This window comes from Seriola lalandi, unplaced genomic scaffold (genome assembly GCF_002814215.2).
Source record: "Seriola lalandi dorsalis isolate HSWRI2012SDOR001 ecotype SW California unplaced genomic scaffold, Sedor1 jcf7180002053383, whole genome shotgun sequence".
Lineage (NCBI taxonomy): Eukaryota > Metazoa > Chordata > Actinopteri > Carangiformes > Carangidae > Seriola > Seriola lalandi.
The window spans coordinates 13,125-38,944 of NW_019523936.1; the positions used below are offsets into that span (position 1 = coordinate 13,125).

General features: G+C 32.7%; 1 protein-coding gene across 16 annotated transcripts in view; it reads left to right on the forward strand.

Moving 5' to 3' along the window:
* LOC147819451 (M1-specific T cell receptor alpha chain-like) overlaps positions 1–25,820 on the forward strand; it is a 39,927-nt gene that overhangs the window by 5,972 nt on the left and 8,135 nt on the right. Inside the window, exon 1 of one of the 16 annotated variants that reach the window (XM_087172580.1) lies at positions 928–982. The exons of 1 other annotated variant lie outside the window; for it this stretch is intronic. In XM_087172580.1, the coding sequence (XP_087028706.1) occupies positions 943–982 (40 nt within the window). In that variant the 5' untranslated portion in view covers positions 928–942. Of the gene's footprint in view, positions 1–927; positions 983–1,356; positions 1,412–1,650; positions 1,799–2,825; positions 2,887–3,180; positions 3,256–3,669; positions 3,734–6,794; positions 6,907–9,567; positions 9,695–10,266; positions 10,323–14,040; positions 14,192–18,549; positions 18,578–18,909; positions 19,025–23,131; positions 23,241–24,889; positions 24,975–25,346; positions 25,474–25,820 lie in introns of those variants that run through there. 14 more of the 16 variants (XM_087172567.1, XM_087172564.1, XM_087172581.1 and 11 more) reach the window with 14 other exon arrangements.

Genomic DNA, 25,820 nt, shown 5'->3' on the forward strand with positions numbered 1-25,820 from the left:
AAGATGATCTTTGGAAGTGGAACCAGATTAACTATTGATCCCAGTAAGTCTGATACACACTGTAAACATTATTGATATGGAGCATCTTTAAATACAATAACTATATTTATATGAGAGAAAAACCAGCTTCAGTTCATTGAATTGAAAAAGAAAACTATTTTAAAATCAAATCTGAATATTTAAGTGGAAAATAATTTAAAAAGTTTTTTTAAATCGTCACAGATGAATTTGTGTCTCATTTCACAATCACACACTCAGGTGTAAATTTAAATTGTGTGTTTTCTACATGGAGTCGCTCACAGTTTGTGTCATGGAGCTTCATGTTGTGTGAATACTGGAGGTGGAAATAAGCTCGTCTTTGGAAGTGGAACCAGATTAACTATTGATCCCAGTAAGTCTGATATAGATTATTGATTATTTATATTGAGCATCTTCACAAGTAAATTTTACATAGTTTTACAGAAACATATTGTAATAACAGATAAAACAGATTAAAAAAGTTATTGTCAACTGGATTTAGCAACATAAGAAGGTAATATAATTAACAGAATCATTATGAATCAGAAACACTGACTAAAGCAGTTTGTTCAGGATCTCTACAGTAAATATTACAATTTACTTATTTATGAAATAATATCATGCAGTAATATTCTTAATTACAATAGTAATCTGTTTTTATGACTATTAGATCAATACTTGTTCTGATCATAGCGATCAAAACTATCAACTAAAAAATATGAATCAAAAATAACTTAAAGAGTTTGTTCAGTGTCTTTACATTAAATATCATCATATTATTTATGATCCACATTTATCATGTCGTAGTGTCGTGATGAAAACAGTGACCTGGACAGGATTCTTAAAATCAGGGTTTTCTACCTGAAGTCTGGTTCAGTGAGTTTGTGTCATGGAGCTTCATGTTGTGTGAAAACTGGATATAAGATGATCTTTGGGAGTGGAACCAGATTAACCATTGATCCCAGTAAGTCTGATATAGATAATAAACAAAAGTACATTATATAATGTTTGACTTTAATGATACAAAAGCAGGATATCAGATGAGTTGGTTCATTCAGCTCTTCAAGCTCATAAAATCATCATGAAATAGAAAAGAATTAGTTTAATACTGAACATAGTGATCAAAACTGTCCAGCAAAACATTATTAATGAAAAATAACTGTCGTTCAGTGTCTTTAAACATCAGAATTCACATATTTATAATCCACATTTATCATGCGGCAGTGTCTTACTGAAAATACTAACCTATGATTATGTCTCAAAGTCTTACATTCAGGATTTTACTGCATGAAGTTTAGTTCAGTGAGTTTGTGTCATGGAGCTTCATGTTGTGTGAATACTGGAGGATATAAGATGATCTTTGGGAGTGGAACCAGATTAACTATTGATCCCAGTAAGTCTGATACACACTGTAAACATTATTGATATGGAGCATCGTTTATAATGATGCTTAAAGAAACGTTAATGTTGTAATTATCTGGACTCATTGGTTTGTAAATGACTCATTAGACTCAGAATCAGAATATTATTATAAAACTGAAAATAATTTAGTTCAACACTGTTTAACACAGAAAAGCTCACAACTAAGAAAACAGTCTTTAACATTATACTTTAATATAAAATGATGATCATTGATTATGAAGGAAAATGACTGAAGAACCGTGTTTTCTAAATGAAGTCTGGTTCAGTCACAGTTTGTGTCGTGGAGCGTCACGTTGTGTGTATTCTGGGAATCAAAAGATCGTCTTTGGAAGTGGAACCAGATTAACTATTGATCCCAGTAAGTCTGATATAGATTTATAAATATTATTTATGTGAAGCATCTTTACAAACAAACGTGTTGATGATATAAATCATAAAATCATAAAGACGCATGTTGATCATAATCGTCAGTGAAGATCTGAACTTTAAAGTCTGGAATTGTTAGTTTTCTACCTGGAGTCTGGTCTCTGCTGGTTCTGCTGGTTCTGCTGGTTCTGCTGGTTCTGCTGGTCTCAGCTGGTCTCTGCTGGTCTCTGCCGGTCTCTGCTGGTTCAGCTGGTCTCTGCTGGTTCTGCTGGTTCTGCTGGTTCTGCTGGTCTCTGCTGGTTCTGCTGGTTCTGCTGGTCTCTGCTGAGTTTGTGTCCTGGAGCTTCATGTTGTGTGAAAACTGGAGGAAATCAAAAGCTTGTCTTTGGAAGTGGAACCAGATTAACTATTGATCCCAGTAAGTCTGATATAGAATATAAATATTAACATGAAGCCTCTTTAAAAACGAAGGTGTTGATATTAATTTGTGCTGAAACAGCGCTGCACAGTAACGGTACTTATTACTGAAACAGTCGTATGTTGTGATTGGACTTTAATCATTCAGGCTTTATATTAAATGTAAAATGCTGATTATTTCCGAGGACCTAAAGTTTTAAATCTACTCTGGATATTTATGTGTGAAGTGAATTTGTTCGGTTGAGTCGCTCGGTCCGCAGACTTCCTGTTATGGTGCGTCTTACTGTGTGAAAACTGCAGGTGGATATAAAATCCTATTTGGAAAGGGAACCAGAGTAAACACTGAAACAAGTAAGTCCTGATATAGATCTAAAATATTATTAATATGAGGCTCAAAGGATCAATGTAGAAAATAATTCAGTACAGCATTCCCCATATACCTTAAATAAAAGATTATCTTCATTTTTATCTGAATAAATATGATAATTATTCATAAACAATGTTGATATTTTACATAAAATCTAGTTAATTCAGAGTAAAATAATGTTCCAGTCGTTTCTAAATGAGTCGCTCACAGTTTGTGTCATGGAGCTTCATGTTGTGTGAAAACTGGAAATCAAAAGATGATCTTTGGGAGTGGAACCAGATTAACTATTGATCCCAGTAAGTCTGATACACACTGTAAACATTATTGATATGAAGCATCTTTAAAGCAAAAATAATATTTATATGAGAGAAAAACCAGCTTCATTTCATTGAATTGAAAAAAAAGAAAAAGCTTTAAAATTTTAAAATCAAATCTGAATATTTAAGTGGAAAATAATTTAAAAAATTTTTTTAAATTGTCACGCAGCTGAAATCGTTATAAGGTGCTCATTTCACAATCACATACTCAGGTGTAAATTTAAATTGTCAGTTTTCTACCTGGAGTTTGGTTCAGTCACAGTTTGTGTCATGGAGCTTCATGTTGTGTGAAAACTGCAAATCAAAAGATGATCTTTGGAAGTGGAACCAGATTAACTATTGATCCTAGTAAGTCTGAATTAGATTTATTAATATTATTTATGTGAAGCATCTTTAAAGACAAACGTGTTGATGACATGGATCATAAAATCATAAACATCATGTTAATGTGAACTTTAAAGTCTGGATTTGTTAGTTTTCTACCTGGAGTCTGGTTCAGCTGGTTCAGCTGGTTCAGCTGGTTCTGCTGGTTCAGCTGGTTCTGCTGGTTCAGCTGGTTCAGCTGGTTCAGCTGGTTCTGCTGGTTCTGCTGGTTCTGCTGGTTCTGCTGGTTCAGCTGGTTCTGCTGGTTCTGCTGGTTCTGCTGGTTCAGCTGGTTCTGCTGGTTCTGCTGGTTCTGCTGGTTCAGCTGGTTCAGCTGGTTCTGCTGGTTCAGCTGGTTCAGCTGGTTCAGTGAGTTTGTGTCATGGAGCTTCATGTTGTGTGAATTCTGGAGCTGGAACTAAGATGATCTTTGGGAGTGGAACCAGATTAACTATTGATCCCAGTAAGTCTGATACAGATCATAAATGTTTTATATGGATATACAAACAATCGTACATAAAAGCAGAAGTTAATAGAAATCCGCCTCAGTTGCTTTAACCTCCGAAGACCCGAACTCTTGCATGGCGTGTATTTTTAATTTCTCTTTGCTGTTTATTCTGATTGGGACCTGAGAAAAACGATGTCCACATATGAGGACATTAGTTTTACATTGCGATACTGAGTGGCAGTATAATATCCTCATATGTGTCACCAGGTCCTAGGAGGATAAGATTGAGCAGCAGTGATGAAACGATTCATCTTCAGGATCATAACAGGAAGAATAATCCAGAATAATCCACTAACACTGTCGTCAGCTTTCGGGAACTAAGGAAAGCGTTTTAATAAACCGGCTTAAAGATGTTTTTATGATTATAGATTGTTGAGATTGTCGTGATCATAATAATCAAAAAACACAAAGTGATCATTCACATATTAATCAGTTAAATGTTCTAGTGTTTAGTTACCACCAACATTTACATTATACTTATAAAATGCATTTATCATAATTTATCATGAAGGAAACTACGATCGTTGAACTTTGTTTCACCTGCTGAGTTTGTGTTGTGGAGCTTCATGATGTGTGACTTCTGGAGCCAATCAGAATAAGATCTTCTTTGGACATGGAACCAGATTAATCATTGAAGCCAGTAAGTCCTGATATTGATTATAAATATGATCAATACAGAGCATCTTTAAAAGTGGCCTGTTTTTCAGTCTGTAAATACAGTGATTAGTGGAAGGACTTCATCTTTTAAATCAACATATACAGAATGTTTTTAGTTTTACTGAGAGAGAAAGTTTTGCTTTAAAATATCAGAATATTTAAGTGTAAAATTATTTATATTATTTGTCTAAATGAATCTTGGTTCAGTTCATCAGGGAGCTGAGTGTGTTGTGGTGTTTCATGTCGTCTTTGGAAGTGGAACCAGTTTAACCATTGCTCCCAGTGAGTCCTGATACTGATCATAACCAGTATTTATGAGACGTGGTTAAAAGCAATTCTTTTCTGTGTTTTGTAAATAAAACCAGAATAAACAGTTTCTTTCCACTCCACAAAGTTCAGTCTAAAATGTAAAAATCAAGGTTGTTTTAATGGAGTTTGGTTCAGTTTGTGTGCTGCTGTTTCCTGTTGTGTGAATACTGGTTCACGGGATAAACTCCTCTTTGGACACGGAACCAGATTAACCATTGAAGCCAGTAAGTCCTGATCCAGATCATAATGATAAATACTCAGATGATATATTTATTATGATTTTAAACCATTTAGACTCATAAGGATCTTTTGAAATCATTCGATAACCGACTTAAAAGATGTAATTTTAGTTTTTTAAAATGAAGTTTGTTTCAGTCCGTCACTGCTCAGTTTGTGTTGTGGTGTTTCATGTTGTGTGAATAATGTGGATCAGTTCAAGATCTTCTTCGGAGCTGGGACCAGATTAATCATTGAACCCAGTGAGTACTGATTATAAATATCATTTATATAGAGCGTCATTAAAAGCTTCTTGAACTTGTCAAACAGGAATATGTAAAAACATTCATTGTAAAGTTGGAGTTTTCTGGACTCAATGAATTCACAGCTGCACAAAGTAGAAAATAATTCAACGTAACACTGATGTCAGGTAGAAAACTTGTATCACTGAAATGTATTTTCATTTATTATCCAGCTGAAACAAAGATAATTGTTAACGGTCGTCATGTAAGAGCCGTGACCCTAAAACAGTCAGTTCAATATCTCTACTGTTCGGTTCAATGTTTACATGTTATTTATAATATATATTTATAATCTATATTTGTTTCTAATCAATCAAATCAGTATCTCATTCATGTGACTAGAATGTAAACACTCAGGCAAAAGTCTCAAATGGAAAAACAATGTTTTTCTAAGTGAAGTTTGGTTGATAAATTACACACAGTAGCATCTTTAATACACAGTAAATATCAATAATGTGCAGTTGCTTTTAATCGCAATAGTGACCTAATCTGTGACTGAACCAGAACCAGAACCATCCAGACACGAGTCTCAGAGGTAAAACTATTTTTATATGAGAGAAACAAACTGTTAAAACAAATCTGAAGTTTAAGCTGATTTTTGCGGTTGTTGGTTTTCAAATTGAAGTTTGTTGAGTTCGTTCGTTCGCTGAGTTTGTGTCATGGAGCTTCGTGCTGTGTGAAAACTGGAGGAGCAGCTAAACTCTTCTTTGGGAGTGGAACCAGATTAACCATTGAACCCAGTGAGTACTGATATATACGTCACAGTTGTTTTATCTTTAGAAGCAAACGATACCGTGTTTTACTGAAATACAAAGTGTCTTTTAAATGAAGAATCATCCAGATAAAATAACAACGTGAAAATATATTAAAAAAGTTCCTAAAACACTTTTGAAAGATCATCTTCATGATCAGAATTATCAAATTGTGAAGTGAATCATCAATTTATTAATCAAGAGCAGTGAATTTAATTATTTAACATACAGTAAATATCAGCATTTACATTGTATTTATAATATTTTTTACAAACATTTATTATAAATTAAAATAGAGACTTTCTTTAACTGGTTCAAAATCTGTTTTGTGTAAAAACGATGTTTTCTACATGAAGTCTGGTTGAGTTGGTCTCAGTTTGTGTCATGGAGCTTCGTGCTGTGTGAAGCAGCTAAGCTCATCTTTGGGAGTGGAACCAGTCTAACCATTGATCCCAGTAAGTCTGATACTGATCATAAACCAGGCTCATAACAGCAGCACAAAGTAGGAAACAGTTTTTTGTTTTAGCTGCAGGTTTAAAGTTGTATAAAGATTTAACGAGTTTTCCGAGACTCGGTGATTAACAGATTGTCTTAATCATAATTATGAGAATGATGAGAAATGCATCCACAGAGAGAGTATCAATGATCAATGTGTTAATTCACAACAACCAAAATAAAAAAACAGCATCAGTAATGTAAAAATAATATGAAAATTTACAGTTTTAATTATGATATAAATGTAAAATGTAGAATTATTAGCTTTTATGTTACTGACTGCACCTTCACGTCCGGTTCATGTCGTCACGGAGTTTGTGTCATGGAGCTTCATGTTGTGTGAATACTGGAAATAAGATCATCTTTGGAAGTGGAACCAGATTAATCATTGAACCCAGTAAGTAATAAAATAAATCATAAATATTATTAATATGGAGCATATTTACAATCAAACCTGTGTTCATCATATTGATCATAAAATCATAAATACATCAACTATCAATCAGGCAGGTTAGGTTAATGATAACCATCAGTGTATTAGTCTAAAGTAGAATCTTTGCTGATCAGTAAATACCAAAATTATATAAAACTGATTTATTATATAAATTGATAGTGAAAATATATTTTTAATGAAATAGTAAAAATTATTTCAGTCTCAAATGTAAAATCAATGACCATGTGAAAAATATAATCTTTTAAATTTTAAAATGTTTTTAGTTTTTCTTCTTGAAAAAGAAGCTGAAATCAAATCTGAATATTTAAGTGTAAAATTATTTTTTCCTTTTTTCCAAATGAAGTTTGGTTCAGTTTGTCAGTCTGCTGAGTTTGTGTCATGGTGCGTTACGTTGTGTGACTAATACAAATGAAAAGATCATCTTCGGAAGAGGAATCAGATTAAACATTGATCCCAGTAAGTACTGATATATATATATATATATATATATATATATAATCATTATTAGATTATCTTCTTGTGTTTTACTGCAACACATACAAAATCAGAATAGTAGAAGATTTAAAGAAAAGGGTTGTCGTCAGTTGGACTGAGTGAACTGCTTCATCATTATAATCATAAATAAGTGTTAATCAGAATAATCAAGATTATAAACACTAAAACATCCTGTTCAGTATTTCCACCATAAAATAAATATCATCATTTACATCTAATATATAAGACGTTATAAGATACATGTAATTTTAGTGAAAATGGATTCTTATTATTGTAACTGTAATGTCATCACTCAGGCTAAGCTCTCAGGTCACTGCTGCTTCTTCTTGTGTGAATGCTGCGAATAAACTCGTCTTTGGAAGTGGCACCAGATTAAACATTGAACCCAGTAAGTGCTGATATAACTCAAATCTTTTATATGAAGCATCACAAATAGCAGATGGACTCAGTTACTGACAGTGATGGAAATGATTCATTTGACTTTTCAGGCACAAAGAGAAAAATATTGAGTATAACACTGTCGTCAGGCAGAAAACATCTCTTATATCAGGAACTAAGAAAAACATTACATATCATACAAACATTAAAAACCTTTCAGCTACACCAAAGATTTAAATACGTGTTCATGATCATTAATTGTTGAAATTTTGACTTTATCATTATAAATAAATCAGCTAAGTCATCACTCTCTAAAATAAAATCAACACTTACATTTAATTCATAATGTATATTAATGATCATTAAATTTTCAATGAAAAATAGTGAAAGTCTATAAAGTAAACGAAGTCTGGTTCAGCTGGTCTCTGCTGAGTTTGTGTTGTGGAGCTTCATGTTGTGTGAATGTCGGAGGTGGAGAAAAGATCTTCTTTGGAAGTGGAACCAGACTGACCATTGAATTCAGTGAGTGTCATATATCATCATCAATATCATAAACACTAAATATGAGGAGCATCTTCAAAAGCAAGTTTTACATTGTTTTACAGGAATCCATAAAACTGCTGAAATAATTAGTTCATTGTCACTACTTTATAAAATCTACATTTAATTTTCATTATTAAGCATCTTATTGTTGTGAGTGCGATGTCGTTACGCATAAAAGTCTCAAATGTAAAAGTGATGTTGTTCTAAACGAGTTCAGCTGATCAGCAGTTTGTGTTGTGGTGCATCGCGTTGTGTGAATGATGCAGGTGGATATAAAATCTTTTTTGGAAAGGGAACCAGAGTAAACATTCAAACAAGTAAGTACTGATACAAATCTAAAATATTGTTAATATGAAACTCATGTAGAAAATAATTCAGTATAACATTGTTGGTGAAATACCTGAAATTTGGATGAAACAGTTCAAGATAGGTTTTTTTTTTTTTTTTAAGAAAAACTGCTTAAATGACTGTCTTCATCATTTTATCTTATCTCTGTAATAATACATAATAACAATAATAATAATAAATACATCCCTAATGTTGATATTTGACATAAAATCTGGTTAACTGAGTTTAAAATAATTAATAATCTTTCTAAGTTAAGTTGGGTTAGAGTTTGTCAGTTTGTGTCACGGGGTTTCATGATGTGTGACTAGTGGAAGTCAAGTCAAGATCATCTTTGGAAGTGGAACCAGATTAAACATTGAACCCAGTAAGTGCTGACTGATCATAAACAATGATAATAAAGGACATTTCTAAAGGACAAACTATAGTCATTTACTGAAATCAAGATAGAAAACCAGAACAAATAATGAGATAAAAAAGAAATATAAAAGGAGGAAAATATAAATATATAAAGTACTATTGTACGACGTAAGAGTTTTTATCAGGCTGACAAACTGTGTGACTGTGGGGAGTAAAGTGCTGTTCGGCCGAGGAATCAGGCTGAACGTTCAGTCACGTAAGTTCACGTTAACGCTGAAAATCTCCAACAAGACGAAACTTTAAAAATACATCAGCTTCACCTGCAGGTACTTTGACTCCGAATCCAGTTTTATCCTTAATCACTATCTAAATCACTTTTAGACCGACGCACTGAGCGAGTCCACTTTAAGTTCTCTTTGATTGACTGCTGATAATCTTGATAAACGGTTTGGAAGTTGAGTTTTAGGATGCCGTGTGTTTTCCTGAGCTCTCTGAGAGATGATTAGCTGTTTGCTGCAGAGTCAGGGAGGTTTGTGTCCTGAGGCTACACACTGTGTGAATGTCGACAAGATCATCTTTGGCAGTGGCACTAAACTTCATGTTGATACCCGTAAGTTCAATTCTTTTCATTATGTGCTGAACATATAACTGTTTAAGTTTTTATAATCTTCATTTAAAGTTGACAGGCTCAGTTTCAAAACACTTTACATACATTGGTTTTCTTTATTACAGTGACAGCATTTTTCAAACAAGAAACAAGAAAGCAACACAACACACAGCTTCATGTCTTATTTTCAAACTTCAGTAAAATTTAAAAATCGTTTGGAAATCCAACCTTCAAAAGTAAACACACAAAATAATCAGTAATGTAACAGAAGACAAGTCGATTAAAGAAAATTCTTCAAACTGTAGAAAAACAACTTCAAAATTCTCTGGAATTCACAGAAAAACTGAAAAAAGTTTTTGAGTTTGTTTGAATATTTTTTTTGTCCTAATTTCATATTTGAAAAGGTGTATGAAGCAGATAACAGGAATTAAAGGAGATATTGAAAGGGAGTTTAAAATATAAAATGTCAAACACAAAGGCAGTTTTGCATTTTACCACCTCGTTCAGTTGGATTTGTAAATTGAAAACACTTGAAAAACCTCTGAGGGTTTTTGTCCTGATGGTTTGAACTGTGGGACAAACGCCGGCAGGATGACGTTTGGATCTGGAATCAAACTGACTGTAGACACACGTGAGTCCGCTCATCCAAACTATCCAATGTCAATCGTTCTTTATAACACAGATTTGCTTTATTCCAGAGGTTAATTCATTTTGATTATGTGAATTTGAAATTTGTGATTGAGTGAAATGGAACTGATGACACCAGTGCTCAGTCCTAAGCATCAGGACATCTCAGTCTATTTTATCACTAACAAGATCTCGTTAATGATTTTGTATTATAATATTGATTAACTATAACTTTTGGGGAGTTGAAAAGATATCACATGAAGAAAGATTAGTTTTTTTGTATTTTCACATTTAGAATATAAATCTTATTTTTACTGATGAATCCAGTCACACTCAGTTTTTCAAAAATACTTCAGTTTCTATAGTATGTCTTAAAAATTACATTAATGTTGTGACTTCTGTCCATTTAAAATGAAAATTATGATTTATCATTTGTTACATTCAAGAATAGGTATATTCTGCTTACATATAATTATGACGCAGTGAAATTGTAGCTTGTAGATGTGCAGACAGGTAATAAATGATCATGTTAACAGCAGCTTTTACTCATAAAATAACAGACGTCAATTCAGACTGTTAGAGCTGAAGCTTTGCAGTTTATGTAATGGCATCTTGTGTTGTGTGAATACTGGAACTTACAAGCTGATCTTTGGGTCGGGGGTCAGACTGAACGTTGAAGCCAGTAAGTCCAGTTAGTAGTGTTTTATTTTAGAAATAATTCTAAACTCTTGAGAATATAATCCCGGCACCAGTAGAGCTCAAACGTTAGATTCTGAATTATTGTACAAAATCTCTGTAGTATTTCCATTTAATGGAAAAGTCCTCTTAGGGCAAAATCAACAAATCAAATAACAACATTTTGTCTTTAACAGAAATTGGTAAAGCCTGGACTCAGCAAACAGAAAATTTAATCTATAAAAATAAAACTGTTTGCAGACGATGTGATCATATTCACCAGTATGAGCTTGGTAGTTATTGTTGAGAGCAGAAACACTGTGAGACTGGAACTGGAGGCCAAAAATTCATTTTTGGTGAAGGAATAAAGTTGACTATTGAATCCAGTGAGTATACTTTTAACTTTTAAACAGTCTCTGCTGAATTAAAATAGTAAACGGTGTAAAAAGATTTTAAATTTTCATCTGTTCAATCACCCGGAGTAGATTTACAATATTTTCCATGTCTAAATGTATTGAGGGGCTAAATGATAAACCCCCGAATTTCAAGTCCAATTTCTTTTTCTTCACAAACCTCTGAACCTCCTCTAAAACGTAAATTTATAAGCAAATATATGAAAACCTGTAGTAGTTTAGTTAGAAAGACACTCAAAGGAGATTTACCATTTAGTTTTTATACTTCTTAAATTTCAATAATGTCTTTTGTTAGAAGCATGGCAGTAACTTTCATACATATTTCTGCACTGTTCTGTTAACAATAACTCTTGTATCTGCATGAAGAAATAGTTGATGCAGTTATTGTTGAGATCGGACTGACTGTGTGACTACATCTGGAGGCTGGAAAATCATTTTTGGAAAAGGAACCAAACTAACCATAGAGAGCAGTGAGTAAACCAAATACTAAATGAGAAACATAATGACTACCTTCATGTATGTCATGCTGTTGTTTGCTAGAAGAAAAACATTTTGTTTTATGGTCTTTCAGAAAACTCCCATAAAGTTAAAGCCTGTAGTAAGTTTATAATTAAATCATCCAACAATAACTCAAAATACCATCCTGGTTATGAGCTGAAAAAAACTAATTATTACACTTCTATACAAATGTGGTGTCTAAAACTTCAACAATTTGCAGATGATGTGATTCAATATATTGCTGTTTCGCAACTTGGACTAGGGGCAATAAATTAGCTTTGTGATGATAGGAATCAATATAACTTCATGTTAGTGTCACTGATGTGCATCGACTGTAGAATGGCATGTTGTAGTAACTATAGACGAATCAGTTAATCGCTGTTTGGTCAAACAAAAATGTGTCAGGTTTAATTAATTTTTCTGCACCCTCTTTCAGGGAAACAAAGTTTAATATATCCATCAACTTGAATGATGGTGGTTGGGCTTGTTTTATAACTTTTTAAATATTAGCTGGACGCAGCAGCTGCTCCGTTGATGTCAGGGTGTTAATGTTATTGTGATTGTCAGAGTGTGACTGGCTCTTCGACAGCTAAACTCTTCTTTGGTTCTGGCACAAAACTGATTGTTGGTTCAAGTAAGTAACACTATGTTTACTAAACCTAATTGTGAATTTATCATTTTTTCATTTCATTTCCCATTTCAAGAAAAAAGAAAAAAACATTTGTTAATTTACTCAATAACCCTAAACTCCCTCATACTACAAACCCTAATAAATTGCTCAACAAATTTGTAACAGTTTTTACCTGTATTTTAATTTTAATATTTCTTTATTGATTAGGTGTATATTAGCTGCATTCGTTGTTTTTTAAGTAGTGGCAGTCCATGTGGTTATTGTTGAGCTCAGATCCACTGTGTGACTGGTGGAACAGGAAGCTATAAAATCATTTTTGGAGAAGGGACCAAACTAATTGTACAAACCAGTGAGTAACAAGAATTTATTTATTTAAAAGATCAAATTAATTTAAATTATGTGTCTTAGAGTCATGTCTTTAACATATTTAACCGTTTCAGGACAATGCCTTGATTGGACTGTTTTACTATCAAAACTAGAGAAAATGTTCTTCAAGTGCAAAATATTTTTACTGGTTTTACCTCGTTATTTTTACTTACTCCATTAGTTGTTGCTAAATAGTATAATTAGGGTTGATTGAAGCAGAGTTGGTCCATGTGGTTTTTGCTCAGATTAGATTCACTGTGTGACTGACTCCACAGGAAACTATAAACTAACTTTTGGAAAAGGAACCAAATTAACTGTGGCAACCAGTGAGTATCATGAACTTATACAATCTGAAGATAACATTAATATTAATGCGTTTTTAGGGTTTAATATGGTGTAACACAGAGTCCATTTATGGCTGGAATTACACATTTTGGCAGCACGTGTATGTATGTATGTATGTGTTATATATATATATATATATGTTTAATGTGTTACTAATGTAACAACTGTCAACTCTGTTGTTTAGAAGTAGTTTTACTGTTTAACCAATGCGTTTCAGCACAGGGACATTATTACACAGTTTTATTTCTGAGGGTTTACAAACTTCTCTTTAAGTGCAAAATATTTTAATTAATTTTACCTCATAACTATTAATTAACTGCATTAGCTGTTCTCATCTAGTGTAATTAGTGTAATTAGTGTTGATATAGGCAGTTTCAGTCTTTGTGGTTATTGTTGTGATCAGATCCACTGTGTGAATGCTGGAGGAGGAAACTCCAAACTCATTTTTGGAAAGGGAACCAAAGTAATTGTGGAAAGCAGTGAGTATCGAGATTTTATGATTTTATATATATATATATATATATATATTGATTAGATAATACCTCAGCATTGACATCCAACAAAAACACGTTAACTTATTTTATTTGATATTAAAATTGCCCAGCACATTTCGACAAATAAGATATTGGTGTCAGAAATGTCCTCGACCAGGTACAGCAGAACACATCTGAAATAACAAATAAAATCTTTGGATTTAGAATGAAAATTAATTATTTATGAGGTGATCAGGTGCTGATTATAGCGTATATGTATTTTGGCGTCGTAGCCATTTTTAGAGAAAACCATAGAAGTACTATTGTTTGCAGATGATGTGCTTAAATCCCTCACTGTTAGTTTCTTTAGACATTAGTTATTGTTCTGAGAGGAAACATTGTGTGACTGGCTCTGGGGGATCGAGCTGGAAAATCATTTTTGGGAAAGGAGTCAAACTAACGGTTGAGGCCAGTGAGTATCACAATCATTTAAAGTCTAATTATTATTATCAGTTGGCTTTTTTATTTGATGTATATGTAGATCTGATGAAAGACTGAGATTCAGACTGCTGGAAAACAAAACTATAAAACTGAAAGATTAGCTCTATAAAAATGGATTTCACAGACATTTTTCAGATTATGATTAACATGAATCAGAGGTGCTCACCATTATTTGGTTAACAGAAAATATTCAATCACACATTACATAAATATATACTAACCAATATGACTTTAACTTACATGCATAATGGCTTATACTTACATTCAGAATGATAACGTGATTATTTGAAAATTTTACATTTTGTATAAGAATCGATGCCAAACCGTTCTCAAACTGAAATGAATACATTTCTCCATTCCTCTAACTAGTGGTAAATTTGATCATTTATGTTTTATATATTTACTCATTAAAAGTTATTCAGAATATCCAAAAATCTTCAGAATATATAAAAAATAAACCACCTGATTTCATTGAGCCTATCACTGTGTTTATGTGGTGACATTTCTCAGAGTGTGACTGGCTCTGGAGTTACTAAACTCATCTTTGGATCTGGGACTAAACTGACAGTTTTCTCTAGTAAGTTAACTTTATACATCTTTTCAAATGTTGTTTCAGACGCGAGAATCCACAGCAATTTAACTATAACACCATAACGCTGTAGTTGCTCCAAATGTCCACTTTTAGATTATAGAGCAAAATGTAAAAACTAATTAAAACCAATCAAATTACATTAGATGAATTTCGATGTAATTGCAACATCAAATCTTAAGTTCAGGAGTTTTTCCTGCTTTCAGATACATTGAATGATGAGATGATTCTCTATGACTTCAGTTTTTTCATCCTCTTGATACTAATGTCAGAAATGCATCGATATCCAGCTTAACAAGAGTGTTTGCAGGAAAATGGCATTTTTAGATACAAGATTCAAGAACGTGATATTATGTATGATAATAGCATATACATTAGTCTGAAACCATTTTTACATTCAGTCTTTTTAACCTGTATTATCTGTATTTTTACGTAGACTTTGTTTTTAGCAGCGTTTAAACCTTAGCGTAGCTTCACAATGAAATAGCCATTGTAGTTATTGTTGAGATCAGATCCACTGTGTGACTACTGGAGCAGGAAACTTGAAACTCTTTTTTGGAGAAGGAATCAAGCTAAGTGTAGAAACCAGTGAGTATAATGAATTCATCTATTTCAATTATACATTGTTTTAAGTGTGTTATGGTTGCAGTAAATATCATTACAGCTAAATATCAAGACAAGTCAGTTTGGTTTTATTTTATTTAATCAAATCTCTAATGGCACATTTTGACAAACAATAATTTTAAGTTAAAAATTTTAAGTTTAAAAATATCTGCAAAGTGTTTAATCTGTCCATTATTAGTTTATTATTTGATGTACTAATAGGTTCGATCCTTTAAAGGATGTGCTTCAAGTACTCATAGTGTGATATACTTTGTGGTGTCTAAACTCATCGTTAGCTCTGGCATTAAACTCTCAGTTGACTCAGTTAGTAAATTTCAACATATCACATCATTAATTTCAGTTAAAACCTTACATCTAGTTGTGGTGATTTTTATGCTTTGAAACACTGAGACATCATAATCCACTTTATTTCCAACAAAAAGCCATTAGACTGTTTCTTTCCCTCCTCTAACTCTAACAATTCTGACTTATATACACATCTAAACTCGTCTAAACTCTGTAATCAAATGCAGTCATTTAATCTCACTTAATAATTTGCAGTTAAATAGCAATATATTTTTTCTTGCTAGTTGTAAATAGTCTAGCTTGATGATCAAATAGTCCATGTAGTTATTGTTCAGATCAGATCCACTGTGTGACTACTTCAGGAGACGGACGGCTGTTTTTTGGAAAAGGAACCAAAGTAACAGTAGAAAACAGTGAGTATAAAGAACTGAAATATTCAAAAGAAAAGTGAAGTGAAATGTCCATTTACTTTAGTAATGGTAGATTCTTACTCGAGTTTTGAATTTCAATGTAAACCCAAAAGAATTCAAATTAATTCACACGTCTAATCCAACACAACCTTGTACCATTAATTATTCGGAGATTATTAGATAAGAAATCTATCAGCAAATAATTAACTGTTTGTAGATGATGTGATTAAATTAATGTCAAGTTCTAGATGCTGTAGATTTTGTTGAGGAAGCAAACATTGTGTGACTGGGACGGGAAACTGGAAAATACTTTTTGGGGATGGCATCAAACTAATAGTCGAGGACAGTAAGTTCACTTATTATTGTTGTAAAGGATTTACAGTTAAATGTTGGGATCCACAGTGGTCAAATAAATAAACTAAAAACATGACAGGACAAATATCCACTTTAGCCTATCTTTTCCCAATCAGTACTCTGGCATTTAGAGCGTATTTGTTTGGATTGTGTAGCAACAAGTTTAACTTTATGTACATAGCAGGTCACTGGGTTTGTGTCACTGGGTTTCTTTATGTGTGAATGGCTATGGGAACAAGATCTTCTTTGGCTCTGGCTCTAAACTGATAGTTGACTCAAGTAAGTCGCTTTATTCATTTGTGAAGATGAGAGTTTTTTAGTCATATGTAGAAGTTCTCACCCTTATTTTAAGTTCCTTTTAAGCCAAATAAGAATTGGGAGGAATATGCTGTTTGCTTTCAAACATAAATACAGCAGCTTCAGGAGGAAACGGTCCATGTCGCTGGTCTCAGGGTTTAGGTAGTTGGGTTTCTTACTGTGTGACTGGTTATGGTGGAAACACAAAACTCATCTTTGGTTCTGGCACGAAACTGAGAGTTGAATCAAGTAAGTTCTTTTATCTGTTGCACAAAATGATGCTTTACCTAACGTAACTCTCTAATTCAGTGTTTTCACCAGCAGCCTGTGTGTATAATACACATTGGTAAACAGACGTAGTTCAGATAAAAACGTGGCTTTAAAACTCCAATGTCACCAGTAAGTGTTTAATTTCTGTAAAGCCACAGTGTTTTACTGTTGACGTGCTCCTTCAATATATGAGTTAGTTATTCTCATGTTAAATCATCATTTGTTACATATAAAGGTGCCTGATAAGGAAAAAGTCCATATGATTGAGCTCTGGATTTAGAGTATGTAATAGAATTCCCACCCGCATACCAACTGAACTGTGAGGCTGGCTATTTGATGATAAAATTCATTTTCAATTATGGCACCAAATTTATTGTTTGATCAGGTGAAATATAATAAATGATGATTCAGTTACTGCAACTGTAATGTGCCTCAACCAGCAGCTTCTGTTAACTGCTGTTAACGTAAGAAAAAAACATTCTGAAATATTTCATTTCAGAAATATTACCTTCTGCAATATTTCTGTATATTTGGAACACATTTTTTTTTAATAAAATAAATGATAAAAAAATATATATAAATCGAATAGCTTCGTAATGAAATTGTCTTTGAACTCATGGTTTACGTAGCTGCTTTTCTTGTTGTGTGACTAACTCTGGGAATTCAAAGCTCATCTTTGGTTCCGGCACAGAACTGATTGTTGAGTCAAGTAAGTGGTTTTATTCATTTTTAAGACGTTAGATGTCTGATGTTTGATAAAACATGAATCTAAGAATCGATCATTTATCACCCACTTCTACAGTTGCTAAAATGTCCACCAGCAGCTTCAGACGAAAATGTTTTATAATGTTTTATTCCTGAAATATTTATTACCTTTTCTGTAAACTAGGAGTATAGTTTTACCTGTCACTGGTTTTAATAAGTAAATGGCTTTATGAGGAAATCTTCCATGTCTTTGACCTCAAGGTTTATGAAGCTACATTTCTTATTGTGTGTCTGGCTACTCGAAACTCATCTTTGGTTCTGGTGCTAAACTGACGGTTGAATCAAGTAAGTTACTGAAAATCATTTGTAGGAAATGATCTTTGTTCTAATTTAAGTCCATGGATTCATATTTTTACCTGGTTCTACAGTGGCTGAAATGTATATGAATAACCAGCAACTCATATATGACTAAAAACCACTAGATGATTCTCAGGCATTAGAAAAGCTTTTAAAACTCCGCATTGACTCCAGCAATGATTACATTTCTGAAACATTTCATTTTCTGCACAGACCTTTCTGGTAGAAATCAAATATTTGTGTTAATAGCTGTTGATTCTTGTGCTCAAACAAAAGGCAAATAAGAGAATTAGTAGATATCCACTTTTTACCTGTTCCTTGTAAAGTATAAATAGAGCATTATCATCAGGAAATAGTCTGTGTCATTGACCTCATGGTTTATGTAGTTGGGCTTGTTATTGTGTGACTGACTTCTCTGGTACCAAACTTATCTTTGGTTCTGGCACAAAACTGATGGTTGAATCAAGTAAGTTACTGAATTCATTTGTAAGAAATGTTTTATGGAATATAACTCTCTGAATTCAACATTTACACCTGGTTCAACAGTTTCTGAAATGTCTGCTTCAGAAGAAAAAACCTAGTTAAACCTAAACGTGAGACAAAAACAAGGCTTTTAAATTTCCCTTTCATTTCTATATAATTGTTTGATTTATGAAAAATGACATGTATTGTGAATATTGTTGTGGCCAAGCTTCAATATTTGACTCGTATGTAGTGATTCTCGTACTTAAAACCACTTGTTTTGAGGAATCCTAATGAGGATCAGTAAGAATGTTTTACGCATCACATTTAAAGTATAAATGAAATATCTTCATGTGGAATTATTGCTTAGAGCAGATCCACTGTGTGACTACTTCAGCAGCAACTGTAAAGCTGATTTTTGGAAAAGGGACCAAACTAACAATAAAGAGCAGTGAGTATTAACAATGTAAAACCTCAAGAGCAATATGACAAATGGATCTGAATAACAATTGATAGTAATCACTAAAACAAGAATTTCTATTTCTATTAATGTGCAGTTGTTTGCAGATGATGCGATTTACACCATCAGAGCTCCAGTTGTGTTTTCAAACTGTAGATTTGATCAGGAAGATAAGACATCTCTGTACTGAATTAAGATAATGGTTGAATTCAGAGAGTTGTTGACTCCAAATCTTTGAGATTTAGTGGCTGAAATGATGAGAGCAAGGAACAAGGTTGAGAAGCTGTAAACTAGAATTAACAGATTTCTATGTCAACTATTTAATAGCTATGGTATTTAAAACGTATTAGTTTTGGGACAAGGTAGTTTGTTATTTATGGAAAATAACATGTTTATTATCTGACCTGTCATTAGTGAAGTTTCATGAGGAAATAGTTTGTAGTTATTGTTCAGACCAGATCCACTGTGTGACTGCGTCAGGATCAAACTGGAGAATTATTTTTGGAAAAGGAACCAAACTGATTGTAGAGAGCAGTAAGTAGAATTCAAATGTTCAATATGTAAAGTCAGTTTGTTCATGGCAAGCTAACATTTAGTATATAATTCATATCTAAAAATATTTGTCGTCTGAGGTGAATTTAGTTTTAAAAATATACACTAGTCAACTAAAAACAGCTTTCAGTCATTTTATGTCTAAAAAATGTTTAAGTGTTATGTCCATCACCTAAATGTATACTCCTGCATGAACGTTGTTAGTACCGCTGTAAAGTCAGTGATATAACTTGTGTACAGTTTCAAACAAATTTTAACCATTAACCTTCAGGTAAAAGCAGAATAATCAAAAATAAAACAGTTTGCAGACGATGTGATTAAATTGTGATCAAACAGTGTTTGACTGACTCTGAGCTTTACAAAAATGATCTTTGCTGCTGGCACGAAACTGATAATAAGCTCAGGAAAGTAAATTTCTGTGCTTAACCAAAAGACACAACTGTGTAATCTTTGGTTTAATAGAGTATATTAACCTTATTTTAAGGATAAAATGTCCAGTCTAAGATTAGTGCACTCCCTTTGTGGTTTGCTAATTAGTTAATTCTAGAACTTATTTTCCTTTTAAATCTGTATTTATTTTTAATTCCAGCCTCATTGGTGAAGTTTCTGAGACAGAGAATTAACCCTCCAACCACAGGCTGGGAAATTGTAAAATTTGTTTATCTTTGGCGATTTCTTATTTTATTATTTTCACTGAGGCTCCAGATGTTTTTGTTGAGTCTGTTTCCATTGTGTGAATGGTGGAGTGAAGCTCCTCTTCAGCACAGGAACGACTCTGCATGTAGACACAAGTAAGAAAAACAAAACAAAAAAAATGTTAAAATGCTTCAGTTATGTTTTTAAACTAGATCACTGAAATTCATTAGAAAGTTTTCTTGTTAAAATATAAAACAATAGATTGTAGATGTTAGAACAAGCTGATCAATACAAACACCTTGAATCTCATTTTAGACATAATACCAAGACTAAGTGAAATCCTGCAAAGTGTCTTTTTATCATAATAGCAACATATTTTTGTTTTAATAGAATATATTTAAATCATGTTGCAGGGTGTAAATACTTACTTTATGGTATTGTCAGTTATTACAATCTCAGCTGATTCAAATGTTGCTTTAAATATTATCTGCGAATATAATTTTACTTTTATTATTTATTTTCAAACAAATTTCAATATTATTTACATGTCCGTCATAACTAAATGGTTTTCATAATAATAATAATAATAATAATAATAATAATACTGAGATACCTTGTTTGATTTCTGTTTGTGATGATTGCAGTTGTGTGCGTTTAAAGTCTTCGAAATGTTTTATTAGATTGATTTGGCTGCAGTGGCTGACAGTGTTGCTGAGCTGGGTTTCTGTAGTTGTTGCAGTCACAGTGTGACTAACTCTGGAGTTGATAAAATCATCTTTGCTTCTGGCACCAAACTGACAGTTGAATCCAGTAAGTTTGTTTTATTCATTATCATGAAAGATTGATGGTTGAGATGGTAAATAATTCTGCACTTATTCTAACTTAGTTTGTACATTTTTGACTCTGCTCTTATGAACAGAAACCTCCTTAAAATATCAGTATTATTCATCCGTAATACCATAGATTCAAACTGAGTCACTGTCCAGGTTTTAAAGGGTATTCGTGGGTTAATTCATGGAGGTTGTAGTAGTTATTATTTAAAGCTGATGATAAAGATTCAAGATCAATGTAAATGGGAGGTTAGTTTAAGGAACATGTTTGTGACATAATAAATACAAACAATGAGGCCAGCTACAAAACGTTTGTTAATATGATATTGTATAGACTTTATACTAGTTGAAACTATTAACCAGCAGTAAATTCCAGACAGCAGTTAAAGTCAGTTTTTGTTCTTCCTGTTGTTGTTGTGTGAATCTCGGAGGAGCAAAACTTCTCTTTGGCAGTGGAACAACTCTGTTGGTACAAACCAGTAAGAAAATGACCTTCTTTAAGATTATCTGAGGATAATGACTATAGTTGATCATTTACTTCATAGTTTATTGTTATTTCAAGTACTTGTGAAAAACCTGTGAGAGCTGTGATTAGAGAGCGAACTTCTCACCTGTGAAAAAGACAAAAATCCAACAAAGTCCAAAACTGCAGCTCGAGTTTTTGGTTTATAGTCGATCACTGTGTGACTGACACTGGACTCAGAAAACTCAGCTTTGGAGGAGGAACCAAATTAATTATTGAAGCCAGTGAGTTCAATTTTGTATTTATCTTTACTTGTAACATCTTAATTTCACACCACAGACGCAACATGGAAAAATAACAACTTATTATTTAATCTTAATTTAATTAAACTTTCAAACTGTTCTTACACTTTAATAAATTTGTACATAATTACATTTAGTCAGTCAGTAACACCATTTACCAAACACCTGTCTAATGTCATGTTAGTCCAGGCGTTACTTTTGTGGGAAGAAAGTTCTGATTAAGTTATTGTTTAAAATGCAATATAAATATCTAAAAAGACACTGTCCATAGTTTTCATCAGACACTACTAAATATAAAAAATAAAATACAAGTAGCATTTGGTTTTAAAGTATCTGAATGTGAACGTGTGAAGAAGCCTCTCAGTTATTGTTCAGCCTTTCTAAACTGTGTGACTACAAGTGGTTATGAAAAACTCCAGTTTGGATCTGGAGTTAAACTCATCGTCCACGACAGTGAGTAAAAACTGTTTATTTTTCAACTGATTCATAAACACAAACAAACCTGCAGTTAATATAGAAATATACTGAACATATACAACAATTTAGCCTTTAACTCTAACTGAAGTGAAAACCTTCAAATGTACATGTCTCCAGACAGGACGATTCAACACTAAATAATCTGAGTAACATTTCAAAACATGAGTAAAAATCAACAGTTTTAAAACCATTTATCCAGTGTAATTATTTCTTGATTCATAATTTTCAGTTATTGTGAAAATCAAAGACACACACAGATGGTCAGTGAGTTTATGTCATGAGGTGTCTCAGTGTGTGAATGACGGGACTGGAAAGCTGATCTTTGGACGAGGAACTGAGCTGAAAATACAAATCAGTAAGATAATTAAACACATAACAACTGAATCAATCAGTGAACGCTCAATAACTAATATTTCACAGGCTGGAGCAACATTAATAAATATTGTTTAATTATTCTATAGCAGTGGATATCAATAACAGCCATGTTACGTGTTAAATTGTAAATGTCTGTGATGAGAAGTGCTAAAGTTACAAGTTTATATAAAAGTGACAGAAAATTTCAGTCATTACTGTTGTCTCAGATAACCTTGACCTTCAGCTTTTGACACTATAATTAATTTTTATAGAAAAAACTATCAATAAAGTAATGAAAAAACTAATTGTAGATTCATTAATAATAGAAATAGAAGCACTTCTGGTGGTAAAATGCTGTCTTCCATTTTATAACTGCCTTTAATTAGTGAATTAATTGAAGAATTCCTCCAATGAGATAAGAGTCCACAACAACCAAAATGTATAAAGAGAAAAAATAAATATGTTTTAAAAGCATCAGTTTTTGTCATGAAGTCTCATGATGAGTTATTGCTCAGCCTTCCTGAACTGTGTGACTGGAGTTGGTTCCCAGAAAATCCAGTTTGGATCTGGAACTAAACTCATCGTCCACGACAGTGAGTAAAAGCTTCAGTAAAAATACACATAAACATATTTCACATTTTAACTGACCACTATGTTCTTTAAACTCCAGTGAGAACGACAGATTCTCCTCAACTTTATTATCTTGTTATCTTGTGGGAAAACATGATGCAAACATCATGATTTACTTTGAGATCTCCAAAAATGTCATCAGTGCTGGTGTTATGTAATATTTCTTTAAGGTTATAAAGTTTTCTAAAACTTTAAAGTTTGTGACGAAGCCTCTGAGTTATTGCTCAGCCTTTCTAAACTGTGTGTCACTAACTGGTTCCCAAAAACTCCAGTTTGGATCTGGAATTAAACTCATCGTCTATGACAGTGAGTAAAAACTGTTTATTACAAAAAGAATATTTCCAAATATATAACTGAACATTATCTGAGTTGTTGTCACAAAACTGCTTTCTTGGATATAAAACGTGTTTTTTATTCAGAATAACACAAATCAATAATAATATTGGCATAATGGCATTAAAAGAACCTACTGTGTCACTGCGGGACAAATATTTATCAAAAATTTTTACATTTATACATAGACTCATATTTTTTTATTGTTGCTAATTTCCTGATGGGTCACCATTTTATTAATTTAGGCTGCGATGTATAAAATCACATCGTCAGCATACGAGTTAACACTGTCCTGACGTTTCCATCATCTAGTTCTTCCAGTTACTTAGTTATTTTCTTGGGTCTAATTTGTTTAATCATTTCAGTGTGTTACTAATATAACTAATGAAGGTCACTGTGGAAAATAAGTATTTGAAAGTGTTGGATAGGGTGTCATACTTTTACATAAGTAACATCTTAAAAGACTTTGGGCCCTTAGATTAACCATAGTTACATTCATTTAGTCAGAATTTAAACCTTTAATGAGGAATATAAAAGCAGACTGAGCCTCAGATGTAACTCTGAGGACTTCATTTGGATCTATTAAAGGTCAAAGTTGATTGTTTTATCCCTGAGTTTATGTAATAACATTCATTTTTCACCTTAAAGTTCACTTGAAAAGTTTAAAGGGGTTTTAGGGTTTAAATGAAGAGACGGTGCTCGTCAGTGTATTTGCACTGAAGTGTGGCACTGTGTGAATTATGGTGGCAACAAGCTGATTTTTGGATCGGGCACAAAGCTGACAGTTCACACCCGTAAGTCATTTTATCACATAACAACAATAGTTAATTTGAACAAAAGGTGAATTTCCAAGTTATAAATACAAATATTGTGATATTTCTTTATAGAGATTGAGTGTAATCAACACTAATCTAATTCTGTTTCAAGTTTTAAATTATGATTATAGTCTCCAGTTTCCATTAATGCAGTCACAACTTGCAGCAAAATCAACAGAACATTTCTCCTTGAATTTAATAAATGTTTCCTTTCATTGATTTAAGGCCTTTATATATTAATATTTTAAATGTAACATTAGTGGAAAAAGGCTTTTATTACATTTAGATGGACAGGTGTATGTTCAACATCAGAAATCACTTAATTTTGCTAATTACCATTTTAAAAAAACGAATCATTATATCACAAGGAAAAGAACATGTTTTAATGCTTTATGATCTTAAGGACATTATTGGATGTTGTATTGATTACAGTTAAAATATTACAAGTTCAGAAGCTCAGAGGTTTTTGAGCTGACGACATGTACAGTGTGAATGATGCTGCACGCAAGCTCATCTTTGGGAGAGGAACTAAACTCTTCGTACAGTCCAGTAAGAATGAAACAACTTTATCGTATCTGTTTTTTGTCTGAGAACTTTATGTCAGTAGTAATTTTCTAAAGTAAAATACAGAGCATCATAAAACTGATCAAACCATGAAAGACGGAAAAGGAAGAGCCAAGAACAATTATGGCACCAAGTTGTCATCAACTTATTGTTTTACATTGTGAAAATAAATAATTTAGTCTGCTCAGTTTGAACAGGGCTGTTTCTATCCCCAAAAAATCTCAAAGCCATTGGACTGAAAACTGACAGAATTGATTCAACAGTTAATATTTCCAGCAAAACAGTGATTCATTGGTAAAATCTATCTATCTATCATTTGAAAACATGTAGCAGATGGAAATAGGTGATTTCGTGAAAAATATCCGAAATTGAATGTTTGTATTGAGCTGCTCAGTGAGTTTGTGTCATGACGCGTCTCAGTGTGTGAATGACGGAACTCGAAAGCTGATCTTTGGACGAGGAACTGAGCTCAAAATACAAAACAGTAAGATTTTACATTCATTAAAAGGAAATAACTGAAAGAAACAGTAATAACTTGTTTATTGATAACCTAAAAAATGGCATAAAGAGAAGTTACTGAATCACTGCAGAATAAATATCCCTTAAAAATACTTATATTTATACATAGACTCTGATTTCTGATTAGTCACCTGAACACCTTTTTATAGTTTTTATTCATTTAGGCAGTGATGTATAAAATCACATCGTCTGCGTACGGGTTAACACTTTCCATGGTGTAGTTGTTCCAGTTATGTTTTCTTGTTACCTGACCAGTCCAAAACAACATAGTTAATATCACAAATGATCTTTATTGATAGTGGAACTCAACAA